Raw genomic sequence first — 16864 nt, 5'->3', positions numbered from 1 at the left:
CAGAGCAGGAGCACATGCCACAGTCTGAAACTCTTTAGACGTCGATGTGCATCAGACGTCGACTTACTTGATGGAGATGTTTATTTACAAGGTTTTTTGTGTCATTTCAATGCCAGTCACGTCCGCAGGAATAAACAAGCTTTTAGATCCATTCAGGAGTCAACAGTCTTTCTCTCATATAGATTTAGGTTTCGCTTTTTTGGCTGGCTCGACATCACAGATGCTAAACAACTTGTAGAACTCGTTTGCATTGAATAATAGCTTTATATAAAACACATTCAAAGCATTTTGCAACCCATTTTACTTACTGTATGCATAATGAAGTATTTTATTTACAAAATGTAGAACGGCACTTGATTTTATCTTTCGGGAACTGATAGGATGGTGAAAAGTGTTCTTAAAGTGACTGGAGGACAGGGGTTTTGGTGAAATTGGGGTGGAGAAATACACAGAGGACCAATGAATTTTTCAAAATAAGACAACAATGTATATTAAGAAAAGTAATTGGGTCAGTTTCGTTTACTTTAAAAGAAAACTGAAATGTCTCACCTCTCCGATCATACCGTTCCAGATCCCTCGTACCAGCTTGCCATGTTTGCCGTTGGTGACCAGGTAGAGGTCGTAGGAGAACTTAATGTTGCGAGAGAGCTTTTTCAAAATGTCTATGCAGAAGCCTTTGCAGCACAATTTGGTGTAAGGCTCAGTGTGTCCAACTATCCTGTGGGAACACAATAGGAACAATACCATATTAATTACATTTATGATAACAGCACCGAAATGGTACAGGAAAAAATCTGTTGGAAGTTTACTCTTTAGATTTAGGCATCATTAGCCCAAAGCTGTACTTTTCAATGGTAGTATTCACAAGAATTTGAAAACCAAACTTACATGAACCAGTGATGTACAGTAGCTAAATACAGTATTTTGGATATTTGTACTTTACTCAACAATACTCCTGTTGACTTCTACTAATATTTCAGTCACAAAATATTTAGGCGCACCAATGCAACTGACTGACCTGATCTTATACACTATTAACTATGACTTTTCCCTTAATAAATTCCTAATTTACTGCTTATTAATAGTTAGTAGGGTAGTTGTTAAGTTTAGGTATTGGGTAGGATTAAGGATGTGGAATAAGGTCATGTAGAATAAAGCATTAATATGTGCTTAATTAGTACTAATAATTCTAATTATATTCTAGTAATATGCATGCTGATAAGCAACTAGTTAAGAAACCGTAAAATAAAGTGTTATTTGTGTTTGCGATCAGGGAAGTGTTGAAGGTTTCTACTTACAATGTGTTATCTGTTGAGTCCTTGAACACAGTGTAAATCAGAATCCACTCACCGCTTAAAACACCTGTGTTTTGTTCAGTACTGTTCTGCACTGCACTGCAGTACTGTTCAGGACTTCCACAAGCTGACTATAACACTATTGTATTATTATTGTATTATTCAGCTTGTATATAAGCTTGTATATATAATTTCAGTTATTTAAATCATTTAATATTTATATATTCAAAAAATTATATTTCAAACATTAATCTCAACATGAATTTATGAATTTAATTGCACTCATGCCACCTCTGAGGCTCATTAAACATCTGAAAATACACCTACAAGCCACTTTTGTGTTCTTCTGTGCCACCTCTGTAGTACAAATTAATTTTGTTAAAACTAATTAATTTTAATTAATTATTCTCCTAACGTTTAGGGTTTCAAGTGCGTAGCCTAAAGGAAAACTCAAAACTTCACGAAACCTGCTGAGCACATGCGACTGATTCTAAAAAAGCATGCAAAGTTTTAAGAGGATCGGACCACAGTTGCCATTCAGAGTCATAACCGTTAAAAAACATATTTCTATGGTAAATTACCTATCGATTTACCAAAAATGATTTTGAAATCATTGATTAAGATGGTTACAAGCTTGCTAAATAAGTCTAAATAAGTTTGCTGAAAGTTTTTTATATGTCTTTAAATGCCTTGAAGTGCTTGAACCCCATTAATATCTGCTTGCAGCTATATTTTTTAATTACTTTTTTTAAACAAGTGCTCCTAGAAAGAAAACTAAACATAGAGCCCTGCTTTGACTCCGATACTTTTCTCCTGACCAAAGTAAATCTAACACTTCCTCACCTTATATTACCAGAACTTTCTAGGTACACTGTAAGTAGATTGTAAGTAAACGTACTGTAAAATAAAGTGCAACCAAAATATCTCTGAATGTTAAGATCAACCCTAGACGTGCACGTTTAGTCTTTATGTGCAGTTTGTAATACACAAAAAGTTTTAAATAGGTCAGGCGTAACACAAGAACGAGGTCTTGTATATAATCTGTTTGCTCCTGTCATTAGTTACTCTGACTAGTTTTGTAATTATGTTCAGTGCCAATCCATTTGCCACCGTCAACAAATAAATACAGAAAGGGCCATTTCTGTGCAGATATCTAAAATGAAAAACCTTTCAGCGGTGGCTGTGCCTCATTAACATTACATTGTTTCCTTGGTCTTGGCCTGTTTCCCGTTTCCTCGATTATGAATGTCGAGTCGAAATTTACGTCAAATCACGAGTGATTAACGACAGCTCCAATAAATCCATTCACGTTGACGCCAGTGACGGCAGAGGCTGTTTGTGCTTTTCCACGGCCAGACGGGGAATAACACTGCATTCTGAATGTATAACAAGGAGACTTAATGGATATACTGTCTAAAAACAGCGTCAATGCACACAAGAAAATGTCTTCTGGGAGAACCTAAAAATGGCAAGTAACTAAGATTATGGGAGCACTGATAGTGAGACGTGGCGTGAGCATGTGTGACGTCAGCAGTGAGTGGGCGATGGGTAGTGGCCGTCACGACGGGTCCTTGTGTTTCGTCGCAGCTGTGACAGATGGAAGGACAGCCGGGCCGGGCCAAAACAAATCCAACTCGAATTAATCACAAACAAATAAAGATGGAAGAGAAACGGCGTGCAGGATCACTGGGCTGAGCTCACGTCGGATAAGAGCGGTTACTGTACAGAGACTGTACATGCTGCCGTCAGGATGAAACTGTTGCTAAGATGCTTGTTCTTACAGAAAGGGACATCATGTGGTATTTACTCAACCAATTATTTACAAACCAATTGAATAGCCATGTTATATCAACCTTTCTCCGTGTTTAAACTGGCACAAAAAATCTACATAGGAAATAAAACTTCTACATAAAATCTGACAAAAAGAAAAATTTTTACAAGCACAAATCAAACTACCTCAGTAGGTGGATGACTTTAGGGCTGAAACAGTTAGTCGACGTTATCGACAACCAGGGACGGAAATTAACAATGGCTTGTGCAAAAATGCCACCGAAGTAAACAAAAATGCCTCATAAATTCAAGACAAAAAGGGCAAAAAATGCCCCTGCACAATTAAACAACATATTACGGCTGTCGCAATTAAAATGAAATGCGAAAATGAATGAAAAGTGTCAATTCACGAAATTAGATTCACAAATTTCAATTCACGAATATTCACGTTTTGTGCAGCACTGAGCCTTAAAACCAATCAAATGCATTTCTGTTGAATTTAAGAATGCATTGTCCAATCAGAGACGCTTAGATTAGTCAGCGCTGAAAACGGCAGAGCTCATAAACAACACTGTAAAAATAAAATGTTAAAAAAAAAAAAAATTAATTTCGTAGCTTTAGTGATTATAGCGGGTGTTTTTGCATAACTTGTGGTAGACTAGACTAACATCATGGACCGACATGTTTGTCTGTGAAACCAGAATATGACGTGCCCAAAACGAAACAAAAACTTTTATATTGATTTCTGTATCGATATTAATAATCATTAATTGCAATATAAAGAGCAATAATCTACAGTAATGTTTTTTTTCATAATATTGCAGCCCTATGAGCTCCTCTTTTTCACATGTAGTTATAATTTAGATACAATTTTAAACAGTCTGTTGTTATTGACAATAGTTCAAAATATAGATTATAGTAATTGGGTAAATTTAAGTATTTTAAATTAAGGTAAGGCACTGCAGGCAAAAACACCATTTTCTCATGCGCCTGTTAAGTTTGAGCTTTGATTATATACATTTTATTCCTCCTAAAATTGTGAAAAAAATATATTGTTTTCTGTCTATTTTCTGAATCATGGAGTGACAAAATGAGGTACCCAAAATTCCCTCTGTAAAAACATTTCACTCTAATATGTCAAAAAATTTAAAACTTCATCCAGTGATTCGATTTTTGTACTAAAAATTTAAGCAAATTAATGCATATTTCATCAAGCAAATTATATATGAAAAAAAATCCCTCTGTAAAAACCTTCAGGATATAGACAGGAATAAAAATGTAAAGTTTGGTGTGTGTAAGTGCTACCGAAGTGAAGATTTATGGCTCAGTTTAGAAGAAAAAGCTCATTTTGGGAAAACGGCCTTTAAAAATATGTATTGTAATTAAAATCTATTTACACAAATAGATAAAGTGCTATAAAAGAAACACTTAACAGTGTCTTTTGGATGTTTTCTTTTCACTAGTTTGAAAAAACCTTTATAAAAAACCCCCAAAAAGCCCAAAATCTCATAGGTGCAGTGTCTCCTCTTAAATGGTGTATGGTGATTGTAATAATTGTAGTGATTATAATAATTACCCTCACACATCTAAAAAATGCTGCTTAAAATGCAAATATTGTCCCCTAATGGAAAAGTTTATTTCTGACCCTGTCGACAATGTCGAAAATAAAGATTGTCGACAAACATTTTTGTTGTCAAATCATTGTTTAAACTCATTTTACCTAATGTAAGGGCCTGCAATAATGCGCTTTGACCAGTTAGTTACTTTTCATTTAGTTAATTAAATGATGAATGAGAAAGTCTCTCTGTCTGTCATCTCATTTTGTGTGCATATATATATATATATATATATATATATAAATTTTTTAATGTAAAAAATAAGTGTATAATAATTGTATATACAATAGTAATATAATTGTTTGAAATTTTCAAAAGCTGAAGTGATTACCTTGTTTAATTTATGACTTTGAATATGTAACTCAATATTTTAACTAACTGTAAAAGCTGAATGATAGAACAAAGCTTACTGATTAATCTGTGAAATAATTGACGATTAGTCGATTAATTGATGTGAGAATGGTTGGATTAATCGATTATCAAAATAATTATTTGTTGCAGTCTTAGTTGATTTGAAATCCAATTAAGATTTATTTACATTTTTATCAGTACAAATGATTAAATCAGATTTCACAATGTTTTTATATCATTTATTGCTACAACTGTGCAAAACAGGTTTTTAGATCAGGTGGTGCATCAAGAGGACTTCATTAAAACATATATCTGCAGGGATGTTAATAAACAATAATAAAATAAAGAAATAAATATGGATATAAATGAGTAAATAAATACAAATAGATAAATCAATGTATTATTTATTGATATTTTACTTTTGATATATTTTCAGGTTTCATTTTATTATTAATTTTATATTAATTTGAGTGCTTCAACATCAACATTTTACTGTACTAAAGTTTTTTTAAGTTTAATTTTTTAATATAACATTTGTATTTCATTTCAGCTTTATGTAATTGACAATTCATTTATTGTAAGCTGTTATCTATGATGAATGTTTTCAGTTTTGAATTTTGCCCTCATGAAAGACATAATGAATGGTAAACATATACTGTAAAAACATGAACAAGTTACAGGATATATCTGTTAAACACTTGATAGTATTTTCGGAAAATACTGGAGCTAAAACAAATGCACTGTAAAACCTGACAAGTTGAGAACACTCAAAGCATTTGAAGAAACTTACTGCCTCAAAACATTTGAGTAAACAAACTCATTTTTTAAATTAGCGGACCTTAACATTTTTTTGACAAGTGGGACAGGGCTGAGAGCCATGGGAGCCAAGTATCGCTTCCACGGCTCTCAGTATCACCCCACTCATTACAATGGTAATTATATACAGCTTGTTTACATAAATATCACATTCACTTGGATCTTTATAGTCAAGTGCTAGTTGGCAACATCACACTAGCACGTACTAATGTAGTTATCAAAAAGACTCTCACTATACACTTGTAAATAGTCAAACAGCATGCAGTATATGTACTGTAGTCTTAAAGTTTTGTTGTCCATCCTCAATCTAACCACAGGCTCTACTCTTAACCACAAGAGTAGCACTATAAAACCAACATAACAGAAACCTCTATAAATCCTAACACACAAAATATGATACTTTTTTTCTGTAAAATCATGTTGGCTGACAGTAATGTTATGACAGGATCAACCTGATGTTGATCCTACAGCAAATTCATGATCACAATGTGCAGGTGCTTTGATCTATGGTGTTCATGTGAGCAATGCATAGTTTCAGTCAGACTCCTACATTTCCCAATCCCGCCTCCTTCCTGTCCTCTCTCTACAAAGCAGAAAGTAATTGCAGGAATCAATATTAAGTGCAGATTCTTGCTGTTATAGTGAGGAAAGAGCATCAGTTTCAGGGAGTGGGTTAATGCATTACTGAAGTGGTAGAAATGTCCATCCAGCTTACATTAGTGGCAGAACAGCCATCCGAAACATTTCACTGCCACATCAACAGGTTCACTTACTCAGAGAAATGCAATCGATACGCTTAAAATGTTTCCCGAGCACCTGTGATTTGAGCGTAAATGTGTGCCTTTAGGAGCATTATTATGGCTCAGCTTTCCGCACTTGAGCATTATTTGTTTTCAGAGCTCCGGTTCATTTCACATTGCCTGAGGAAAAATAAACAGTACAGCCTTCAGCCAGATCTCCAGTCTGGAGTCACAATGACAATTACTACCCCAGAAAACAACAGCAGGCCTCCATATTGGTTTAACATGGACTGCAGGCAATAAAGCAAGCATGAACACTCCTATGTGTGTGTGTGTGTGTGTGAAAGAGAGAGAGAATGTGAGTGGATTAAATCATTTCTTGAAAAAAATGTGTTTGCTCATGAAAAAAACTGTTGTTGGAGTAGGTGATTGCAAAGGCATCGCTAAGATGTTGCTAGGTGGTTGCTAGAGCTTTCTGGACAGTTGCTAAGGTGTTCTATCCTGGACGGTTGCTAGGATGTTGCTAGGTGGTGGCTAGAGCATTCTGGAAAGTTGGTAAGGTGTTATGGGTGGTTGTTAGGGTGTGCTACACTGGACGGCTGCTAGGATGTTGATAGGTGGTTGCTAGAGTGTTCTGGACAGTTGCTAAGGTGTTATGGGTGGTAGCTAGGGCGTTCTATACTGGACGGTTGCTAGGTGGTTTTGGACAGTTGCTAGGGTGTTACTAGGTGGTTGCTAGAGTGATCTGGACAGTTGCTAAGGTGTTATAGGTGGTTGCTAGGGTGTTCTATCCTGGACGGTTGCTAGGATGTTGCTAGGTGGTTGCTAGGGTGTTCTGGACAGTTGCTAAGGTGTTATGGGTGGTAGCTAGGGTGATCTATACTGGACGGTTGCTAGGATGTTGTTAGGTGATTCTGGACAGTTGCTAGGGTCTTCTATCCTGAACAGGTGCTAGGATGTTACTAGGTGGTTGCTAGAGCATTCTGGACAGTTGCTAAGGTGTTAATGGGTGGTTGCTAGGGTGTTCTATCCTGGACGGTTGCTAGGATGTTGCTAGGTGGTTGTAAAAGTTTTCTGAGTGGCTGCTAGGGTGTTCTGAATGGTTCCTGGGGATGGTTACTAAGGTGTTACGGAGAAAAGTCTCGGTGCTATGGTGCTATGTGCGGTAGTTATACTATTTCTTTGGATGGTAGCTACAGTGTTCATGGTGGTAGTAGGTGGTTCTGGGTTTTGTAGGTGGTTTATTGGTGGTTCTTAATAATTTGTTAGCAGGTGGTTGTTACAGTTTTCTGAGTGGTTACTAGGATGTTCTAGATAGTTGCTAGGGCATCGAGAGATGGTCGCTATGTGCTCTGGGTAATTTCTAGTGAGTCTGGATGGTTGCTGTGGTGCTATGCATGGTGGTTAGACTGTTCTGGATGGTTGCTAGGTTGCTGTTAGGGTTTTCAAAAGCCTATCTAAGAAGTCCTGGGTGGTTCCTAAGGTGTCATCAGGTGGTTGTAAGAGTTTTCTGGGTGTTCCAAATAGTTGCTGGGGTACTGCTGGGTGGTTGCTATGGTGTTCTGGGTGGTAGTTAGTTAGTGTGTTCTGGATAGTTGCTAAGGTGTTATGAATGGTTGCTAGGATGTTGCTAGGTGGTTACTATAATGTGATGGGTGGTACTTACGGTGTTCCAGATGGTTGCTAGGGTGTTACTATGGTGTAGTGGGTAGTAGTTAAGTCTCGTTCAGACTGTCAGCATAACAACACAACGGCACTGCCACATAAACCAACGGACATTCCGTAAAACAAAATTATGAACACACATCAGATATAAACAGTTGCGATACACTGTGTGGACAGTCAGATATTCAAATCCAGATATGCATAAAATCGAATTGGGCTGACAGTGTGAATGAGGCTTTAGAGTGTTCTGGATGGTTGCTAGGTTGTTAGGGTTTTCTAAGTGCGTCTGGATGGTTTCTTGAGTGTTGGCAGGTGGTTGTAACAGTTTTCCGGAGGGTTACTGGGGTGTTCCAGATGGTTGCTAGGGCATTACTAGGTGGTTGCTAGGTATTCTGGGTAACTATTAGTGTCTCTGGATGGTCGTTAAAGTGTTGGCAAGGAGGTTGCAACAGTTTTCTGAGTGGTTACTAGGGTGTTCTGAATGGTTGCTAGGCGGCTGGTAGGGTGTTACACACTGGCCTTAGCACAACTATCCTAACGTAACATTCATTCCTGTAGCCCAAATGGTGCAGGAAAAGTTACCAAAGTTTATGACTTAAGGTAAAGCATTTGTTCAAAGCAGTACTAATAAAGATGGACAAAAGGAAAAAAAGAAAAGGAGAGAGAGCAAGACAGACGCAAAATGCAGAGCGCTTTAATGACACTCTACGCTCTCTAACCTTCGCTGTAACCTCTTGACTAATGGTGTGTAGCATAAAGGGGATTAGAGGTAATGAGTCACACTAAAGACCCACCCACACGATACCACGCGCTATCATCACCATAAAGCACGACAACTATTTGTTTGACATCAGTCACAGCATCAACAGACATACAGAACAACACAAACAGCCCCTGAAAACAGATTTGGACAGTTTTGGACTGCAATGCAATGACATTCAGACAATCTAAGGATCTTGTACGTGTCCAAAAGCTTTTTGCTGCCACTGTTAAATGATCTTGTAAGTCTATTTCCCGTTCATGCTAACTTGTTTTGTTTTTTGTTTAGCTGTTTCCGGGAGCCCTTCAAATCTGGCCTGAAAGTAATGAGTAGAACATCCTGAGGGAATGACTCTTAAATAACATGTTAATAGGCCTAATACAAAACTGTGTGTGTGTGTGTGTGTTTGGAGAGGGGAGGCGGAACGTGAGGGGTTTGAGACCTTCCACTGAGTCCAGCACAGCTTTAATCAGCTCTGCTAATTACCGCTCAGTTCTCATGAGGTGAGACACAGTCCTGTGAGTATCCAGTTTTCTTTATCCAGAACGCAAGCAGTTCTCAGGTTGTAAAGAACCAAAACTAACAACATCCTAATGCTTTACAACAAAAGCTGGCAATTCATAAAAAATGATTCAGTGATTTGCATATGTTGAGACTGATTAAATCAATTGCAAATAATTGCAATTAAAATAATTGCATGTATATCAATATTTGCTTAAAAAAAAAAAAAAAAAAAAAAAAATAAATAAATAAGCCACCAAAGGAACATATACATTTATATAATATATATAATATATGATTTATAATCTGCATATTAAGGCTGCGTTTATTTGATTAAAAATACAGAAAAAACAGTAATATTGTGAAAAAATATTGCAATTTAAAATAGTGGTTTTCTATTTTAATATACTTTAAAATATAATTTATTCCTGTGATGCAAAGCTAAATTTTCAGCATCATTACTCCAGTCTTCAGTGTCACATGATCCTTCAGAAACCATTCTAATATGCTGATTTATTATCAATGTTGGAAACAGTTGTGCTGCTTAATATATTTTTTTGAACCTGTGATACTTTTTTTCAGGATTTTTGATGAATAAAACATTAAAAAGAACAGTATTTATTTAAAATAGAAACCTTTTGTAACAATTTACACTACTGTTCAAAGTTTGGGGTCAGTACGTTTTTTGTTTCTTTCTTCCTTTGAAAGAAATTAGTACTTTTATTCAGCAATGATGTGTTAAATTGATAAAAAGTGATAGCATAGACCTATATTGTTAGAAAAGATTTCTATTTTGAATAAATGCTTTTCTTTTAAACGTTTTATTCATCAAAGAATCCTGATAAAAACTATTACAGGTTCCAAAAAAATATAAAGCAGTTATTTTAAATTGCAATAATGTTTCATAATACATAATATTTCATAATAAACTTTTGAACGGCAGTGTATATACAATATAATATAATATAATATAATATAATAAAAATTCAACATGTAATCATTATATTGTTTTATTTCAAATAACATAACATAATGCTTTGAAACTAAAGTTGTCAATTAATTTTCAAAAAAGTAAGCTAATTACATGATAAATACATGATATGTGGAGACTAATGAATTAAGTTAAGCAAAGAAAGGAAAAAATATTATATAATATGAATTTCCTTTATCCTTCTGTGGATTTTCTCCCTTCTTTTGTTTCCCTTTTCTTTTTTTTCTTTTTTTTATTATATTTATTGAGGTAATTTTTCGATTTTCAGACATACAAAAAAAACACAATCACAAAACAAGACAAAACACACCTACACAAGTGTAAAAAACAAACAAACTAAAAAACAAAAACATCTCCTTCAGATAGATTCAATTCAGCAGTCAACCACATCACTGTGTAAAGGCAAAAAAGGTCAAAAATAGATTTTTACTCAATGTGACATTATGAATAATAATGACAAAAAAAATACAAATATTAATATATAATCACCTAGGTACTTAAAGCAAGAGTGATAGGGGAAGTGAAAATAAAAATAAAAATAGAGAACATTAAGAGAGAAAACGAACAAAAAGAAATGGTGTATTAACACAGACACTGCGATTACAAGGTTTCAAGTAGCGTCGCGATTATCGGAAATTTTTAACAGGTGATTGAAAAGAGGCCTCCAAGAAGCTTCAAATAGATCTATATTTCCAGACATACTATATTGTTTCCCTTTTCTATGTTGACATCTGTCTCATATTGTTTCATCTAATTCATTATTGCAAAATTCTGGCATCTTAAAATAACAACACCACCTGACCATCTGCAAGCAGAATGATATCCAACAGAAGTGCAACAAAGACAGTCACATTTTCTCATTCTGTTCAGTAAAAAAGACTCTTTATAAAGACTCCATCCCTTAAGGCGAGCCCAGGTCTCCTTAATTATCCATTGATAAAGTGCTCAAGCATGCTTGTCAGGAGTTCACTCTGCTCTGTGTTTAGCTGATAATGACCACTGCAGCTTCTGATTGGACAAGGTTACCAAAGGGGCTTCTGGGTATTTTGCTTATCACTGGCAAAGTGCAGTAAGACCTTCATTCATTTTCAGAACACAAATTAAGATATTTTAATGATATCCGAGAGCTTTCTGACCCTGCACAGACAGCAACACAACTGACATGTACAAGGCCCAGAAAGGTAGTAAGGACATCAATAAAATATTCCATGTGACATCAGTGGTTCAACTGTAATTTATGCAGATATGAGGATATTTTGTGTGCAAAGAAAACAAAAGACTGACATGGGAGAGAAGAAATTGTTGAATAAAGTTGCTATTTTTGTGTTCTTTCCACACAAAAATATATTCTCGTAGCTTTATAACATTACGAATGAACCACTGATGTCCCACGGACTATTTTAATGATGTCCTCCTACCTTTCTGGGCCTTGAATTTGTGTTCTGAAGATGAATGAAGGTCTTACAGGTTTGGAATGACATGAGGGAGTAATTAATGACAACTTAATGTTAAGCATTATGAAGACCAAGACACAGTTACTTACGTTTCTGTCTTGTTTGACTGGCGTCTGCAGGGGACGGTGTTACTGAGGCAGGTGCCAGTAACAGGATCCACAGCTTCTACAATCACAAAAGGCCTTTCCTCCAGTGTGGCCACTGTCAAGTGACGGTTATCAGACACGGGCTCCAGGAAGGTCCCATAACGTGGCCAGACAGGGTACCTCATCTGCAGGATACCAGACTCATAAGTCCCCACCTGTGAAAAAGAGAAAGATTTTAATATGCTTAAAGCTGTTGAATTTATTGCCAGGGTTTTACAAATAAATAGCTCACACTCATAAAACAAAGGCAGAAATCCAAAACTTTTTTTCTCCTCTTTATGTTATGCATTGTAACTATCCAAATATGCAAAATAAAGGACTTGAGGGACTGTTATTTATCTTCATTTTTCTCTGTTTGCTCTGTTTACACTTGGGTTGTTATGTATTCATTGTGCAGAATTAGAAGCTTTTGTTAATTTCCTCTTGAACGGGCTTAACACACATCACTGTTAGTCGTGTTAGGGCAAAGACAGGACCCATGAGAAACGTGCCATATACAAAAGGAGAACTTCTATTTCAACCTAATCAAGGAAATGTAAGCAAGGCTGTATTTAAATGACTTCAAGCTGATGCAGATCTCCGAGTCAGCACTTTCTGACGGTTACGCTTTATTAGTTCGGATGCAAGTAATCTTTGTGTGATAATTATATTCATTAGATTTTATGGTGCTTAGCAATATAGACAAATTGTAATATATCGGCTAGCACCTTTCATCAACATGTAGACCGCAGCTCAGGGAAAACTCAAAACCACTGAGTGAAACTAATTACTGTTTTTATTAAGCAAGAGACTGTCCACACTTAGTCATCCACTGTGAAATCGGTCCCTGACTGGAATCCCACGTGTAGTTTATTTTCTGACAAATGCGTATGTTGTGCTAACTCATAAAAAGCAGTTAAATAATGTACAGTTCTTTGGGATAATGATAGTCCTTATATCCAAACATAGAGCTGGTTAGCAATGCAACACTTAATTACAATAATAAATGCTGCCTGCTTCAGTGAGCCTAATCTAAATGCATGAAATGAAACAGTACCAGCCTGATCATTGCTATCAGTGATAACAGAGAGGTGGTTGTAGTGATGGTTATCACAGTGTTGGTTATAACGTAAATGATCATAGTGCTAATAAGAACTGTGTGATCATTATCATAATGTCGGTTATCACAGCATAAAATCAGAGTGTAATAGTACTAGTTATGATAGTGTCAGTTATCATGGTGCTAGTAATCATATATACTGGTAGTTATTATGATAGTCTTGAATATCACAGTACTAGCTAAGACAGTGTAACAGTTATCTTAGTGCTGATTATCACAGTATTGATGACCATAAAGTTGTTTATACTGCTAGTTATCATGGTATTGATTACCACAGACCTAGTTATGATACTGTCAGTTATCATATCGCTGATTATCATACTTATAATATGATAATAATGCATACAGTTGTCTATAATGCTAGTATAGATTATCCTACAGCAGTTATGATGTCAGTTATGCTGATTATCATACTTCTAGTAAAGTTGTTTATACTGCTATAGCACTGATTATAACAGTACTAGTTATGATACTGTCAGTTATCACAGTGCTAAAATACTGCTAGTTGTGATAGTCTTGAATATCACAGTACTAGTTAAAACAGTGTAATGTGTATATTTTAGTGCTGGTTATCATTGCACTAGTAATCATAAAGCAATGTATACTGCTTGTTATCATAGTGCTGATTACCACAGAGCTAGTTATGATAATGTTGGTTATCACAGTGCTAGCAATCATAAATCTGTTTTATGTTGAAAATCACAGCACTACTGTAGTTATGATAATGTCAATTATCATATTGCTGATTAACATACTTCTAGTAATCATAAAGTTGTTAATACTGCTAGTTATCATAGTACTGATCATCACAGAGCTAGTTATGATAGTATTGGTTATCACGGTGCTGGTAATCATTAAGGCATTTATACTTTTTCATACAGTAGTACTTATTACAATGCTAGTTATGATAATGTCACCTGTCGAAGTGCTGGTTATCATTGTACTAGTAATCATAAAGTTGCTTATACTGCTAGTTATGATAGTCCTGAATATCACAGTACTAGTTAAGAATAAATTTACAAGTTATTTTAGTTATTTACAAGTTATGCTAGCTATGATAGTGCCAGTAATCATAAAGTAATTTATACTGCTTGTTATCATAGTATTGATTACCACAGAGCTACAGTAGTTAGGATAATGTCAGTTTTCACAGTGCTAGTAATCATAAAGCTGTTTTTTTTATAGTGTTGATTATCACAGTGCTACTGTAGTTATGATAATATCAATTATCATATTGCTGATTATCTTACTTCTAGTAACCATAAAGTTGTTTATACTGCTAGTTATCATAGTATTGATCATCACAGAGCTAGTTATGAGAATGTCAGTTATCGTATTGCTGATTATCTTACTTCTAGTAATCATAAAGTTTGTTATACTGCAAGTAATCATAAAGGCATTTATACTTTTTCATAATACATATTATAACGCGAGTTATGACACTGTCAATTGTCATAGTGCTGGTTATCATTGTATTAGTGATGATAAAGTTGTTTATACTGCTAGTTATGATAGTCTTGAATAACACAGTATTAGGTACTTAACCTATAGTGTAACAGTTATATTAGTGCTGGTTACCAGCTCCAACCTTGATCAAACTCACCAGCCTGTTACTTTTTAGTGATCCTATCGACCTTGATTAACTTGTTCAGGTGTGTTTGATTAGGGTTGGAGCTAAACTCTGCAGGAAAATGGATGTCGCAGGCCAAAGTTGAAAACCCCTGCTCTAGATCACAGTACAGCGAATGAAGCGAGGCCAACGTTTGGTGTCTACTCCTTAATGTTCTCCCCTCTCACACCTGAGGGCACCTTAGACAAAAAGGTGTCATTGGAAGATGACACTAGTGAAGTCATAAGGAAAGAGTTATCACCGGCCTTCAGCCTCACTCTGTTTGAAAAGTACAGTCTTGCTGCCTAATAAATTACCTACACAGTAAATTACATCAGCAAAGCAAAGAGGCCTGGAATGGAAAAGCACTCTTTCAGCCCGCTGCTGAAATAGATGTGCAAAACAGCCATAGATAAGAGTTGTATATCTCCCACCTGAGGCAAGGGACAATGGACTTTACCATGAGAGACAGATCGTCAACGAGAACTGAGAGAGTCACGTGTACAACACAGAGAGACGATCCATTTCATCAAAAGAAGTTCATCATGCCTGCTGTCATCATGCACCAAGACTCCTTGTGAATACATGAGCAGGATAAAAGAGGCCTCATTCTTTGAAGAAAGTGAAAAACCTCACTCTTTGTTTATCAGACTCAAAGACAGTAGATAACAAAGCTGGTGTGACTGCATCACAAAGGGAGAAATATCTGTTAAAGGAGGAGTTCACAGAAAAATGAAAACTCTGTCATCATTCACTCACCTTCATGTCGTTTTGAACACGTACAACTTTCTTTTTCCGTGGGACACAAAAGGAGAAAAACTGATGCCCATGCACTTTCAATAGGGAACCAGAGTTTTAAAGCTTCCGAAACGATGCAAAAGCTTCATTAAAGGAAAAGTCTACTTCCAAAACAACAAATTACAAATAATTTACTCACCCCCTTGTTATCCAAGATGTCTTTCTTTCTTCAGTCATAAAGAAATTATGTTCTTTGAGGAAAACATATGGTGCCCCGATTTTGAACTTCCAAAATGCAGTTTAAATGCAGCTTCAAACAATCCCAAATACGACTGTAAATGACACCAGTTGAGGAAGAAGGGTCTTAACATTTATATACTTTTTAATGTCAAACACTCGTATTGTCTTACTCTGCCTGGACTGTTTTTGTTCCGGTTCGTGACAGTTAGGGTATGTCGAAAAATTCCCATCTCATGTTCTCCCTCAACTTCAAAATCGTCCTATATCGCTGTTTTACCTTTTTTGTTAAGGGTGTTTGATCTTCTTTGCATGTTCACATTCCAAAGACTGGGTCAGTACTTCTACAGTGATGCAGGATGACTTTGAAATGATTTTTGAAGTTGAGGGAGAAAATACGATTGGAGTTTTTCGACATACCCTAACTGTCTTGAGCCAGAATACACAGAGTTCAGGGAGAGAATGGCAAGACGAGCGTTTGAGATTAAAAAGTATTTAAATTGTATTTTTTTAAATGAAAATAACCCATTGTTTCGATAGATAAGACCCTTCTTCCTTGGCTGGGATCGTTTGCAACCGCATTTGGGATCGTTTGAAGCCGCATTTAAACTGCATTTTGGAAGTTCAAAATCAGGGCACCATATCAGTCCATTATATGGAGAAAAATGCAGAAATGTTTTCCTCAAAAAACATAATTTCTTTACGACTGAAGAAAGAAAGAGATAAACATCTTAGATGACAAGGGGGTGAGTACATTATATGTGTACATTATATGTGAATCTTTGTTTTGGAAGTGGACTTCTCCTTTAAATTATCATTAAAGTAGTCCATACAACTTCTAAAGCCACAGGATAGCTTTGTGTGAACAATCTACGGCTTCATTTACTAAAAACCATTAGCATCCGCCCAGGTGTGAGAAATGAGAGAAATAGCGATTTCTGATTTGTCAGTGAATCATTTTTTTAAGTCCGATTTTTTTCAAAGAATCAGTTGATCGGTGTCATAAAAGCTGGTTCAGAATCATCTGAACTCTGGTTAAATCTGGTTTTTGAGTACAGCTCACTGATCCAATGAAC

At 35.8% G+C, this 16864-nt stretch overlaps 1 protein-coding gene across 2 annotated transcripts in view; it reads right to left on the bottom strand.

The window, feature by feature from the left end:
- grin2ca (glutamate receptor, ionotropic, N-methyl D-aspartate 2Ca) overlaps nucleotides 1-16864 on the bottom strand; it is a 113823-nt gene that overhangs the window by 15687 nt on the left and 81272 nt on the right. For both annotated transcript variants that reach the window (XM_051105392.1, XM_051105401.1), the window contains 2 exons: nucleotides 12049-12260; nucleotides 550-718 (listed from right to left, as the gene is read on the bottom strand). In XM_051105392.1, the coding sequence (XP_050961349.1) occupies nucleotides 550-718; nucleotides 12049-12260 (381 nt within the window). The remainder of the gene's footprint in view (nucleotides 1-549; nucleotides 719-12048; nucleotides 12261-16864) is intronic.

This window comes from Labeo rohita, chromosome 3 (genome assembly GCF_022985175.1).
Source record: "Labeo rohita strain BAU-BD-2019 chromosome 3, IGBB_LRoh.1.0, whole genome shotgun sequence".
Classification (NCBI taxonomy): domain Eukaryota; kingdom Metazoa; phylum Chordata; class Actinopteri; order Cypriniformes; family Cyprinidae; genus Labeo; species Labeo rohita.
Note: the sequence above shows the minus strand (reverse complement) of the source record. Positions and strands in the feature narration are given on the sequence as shown.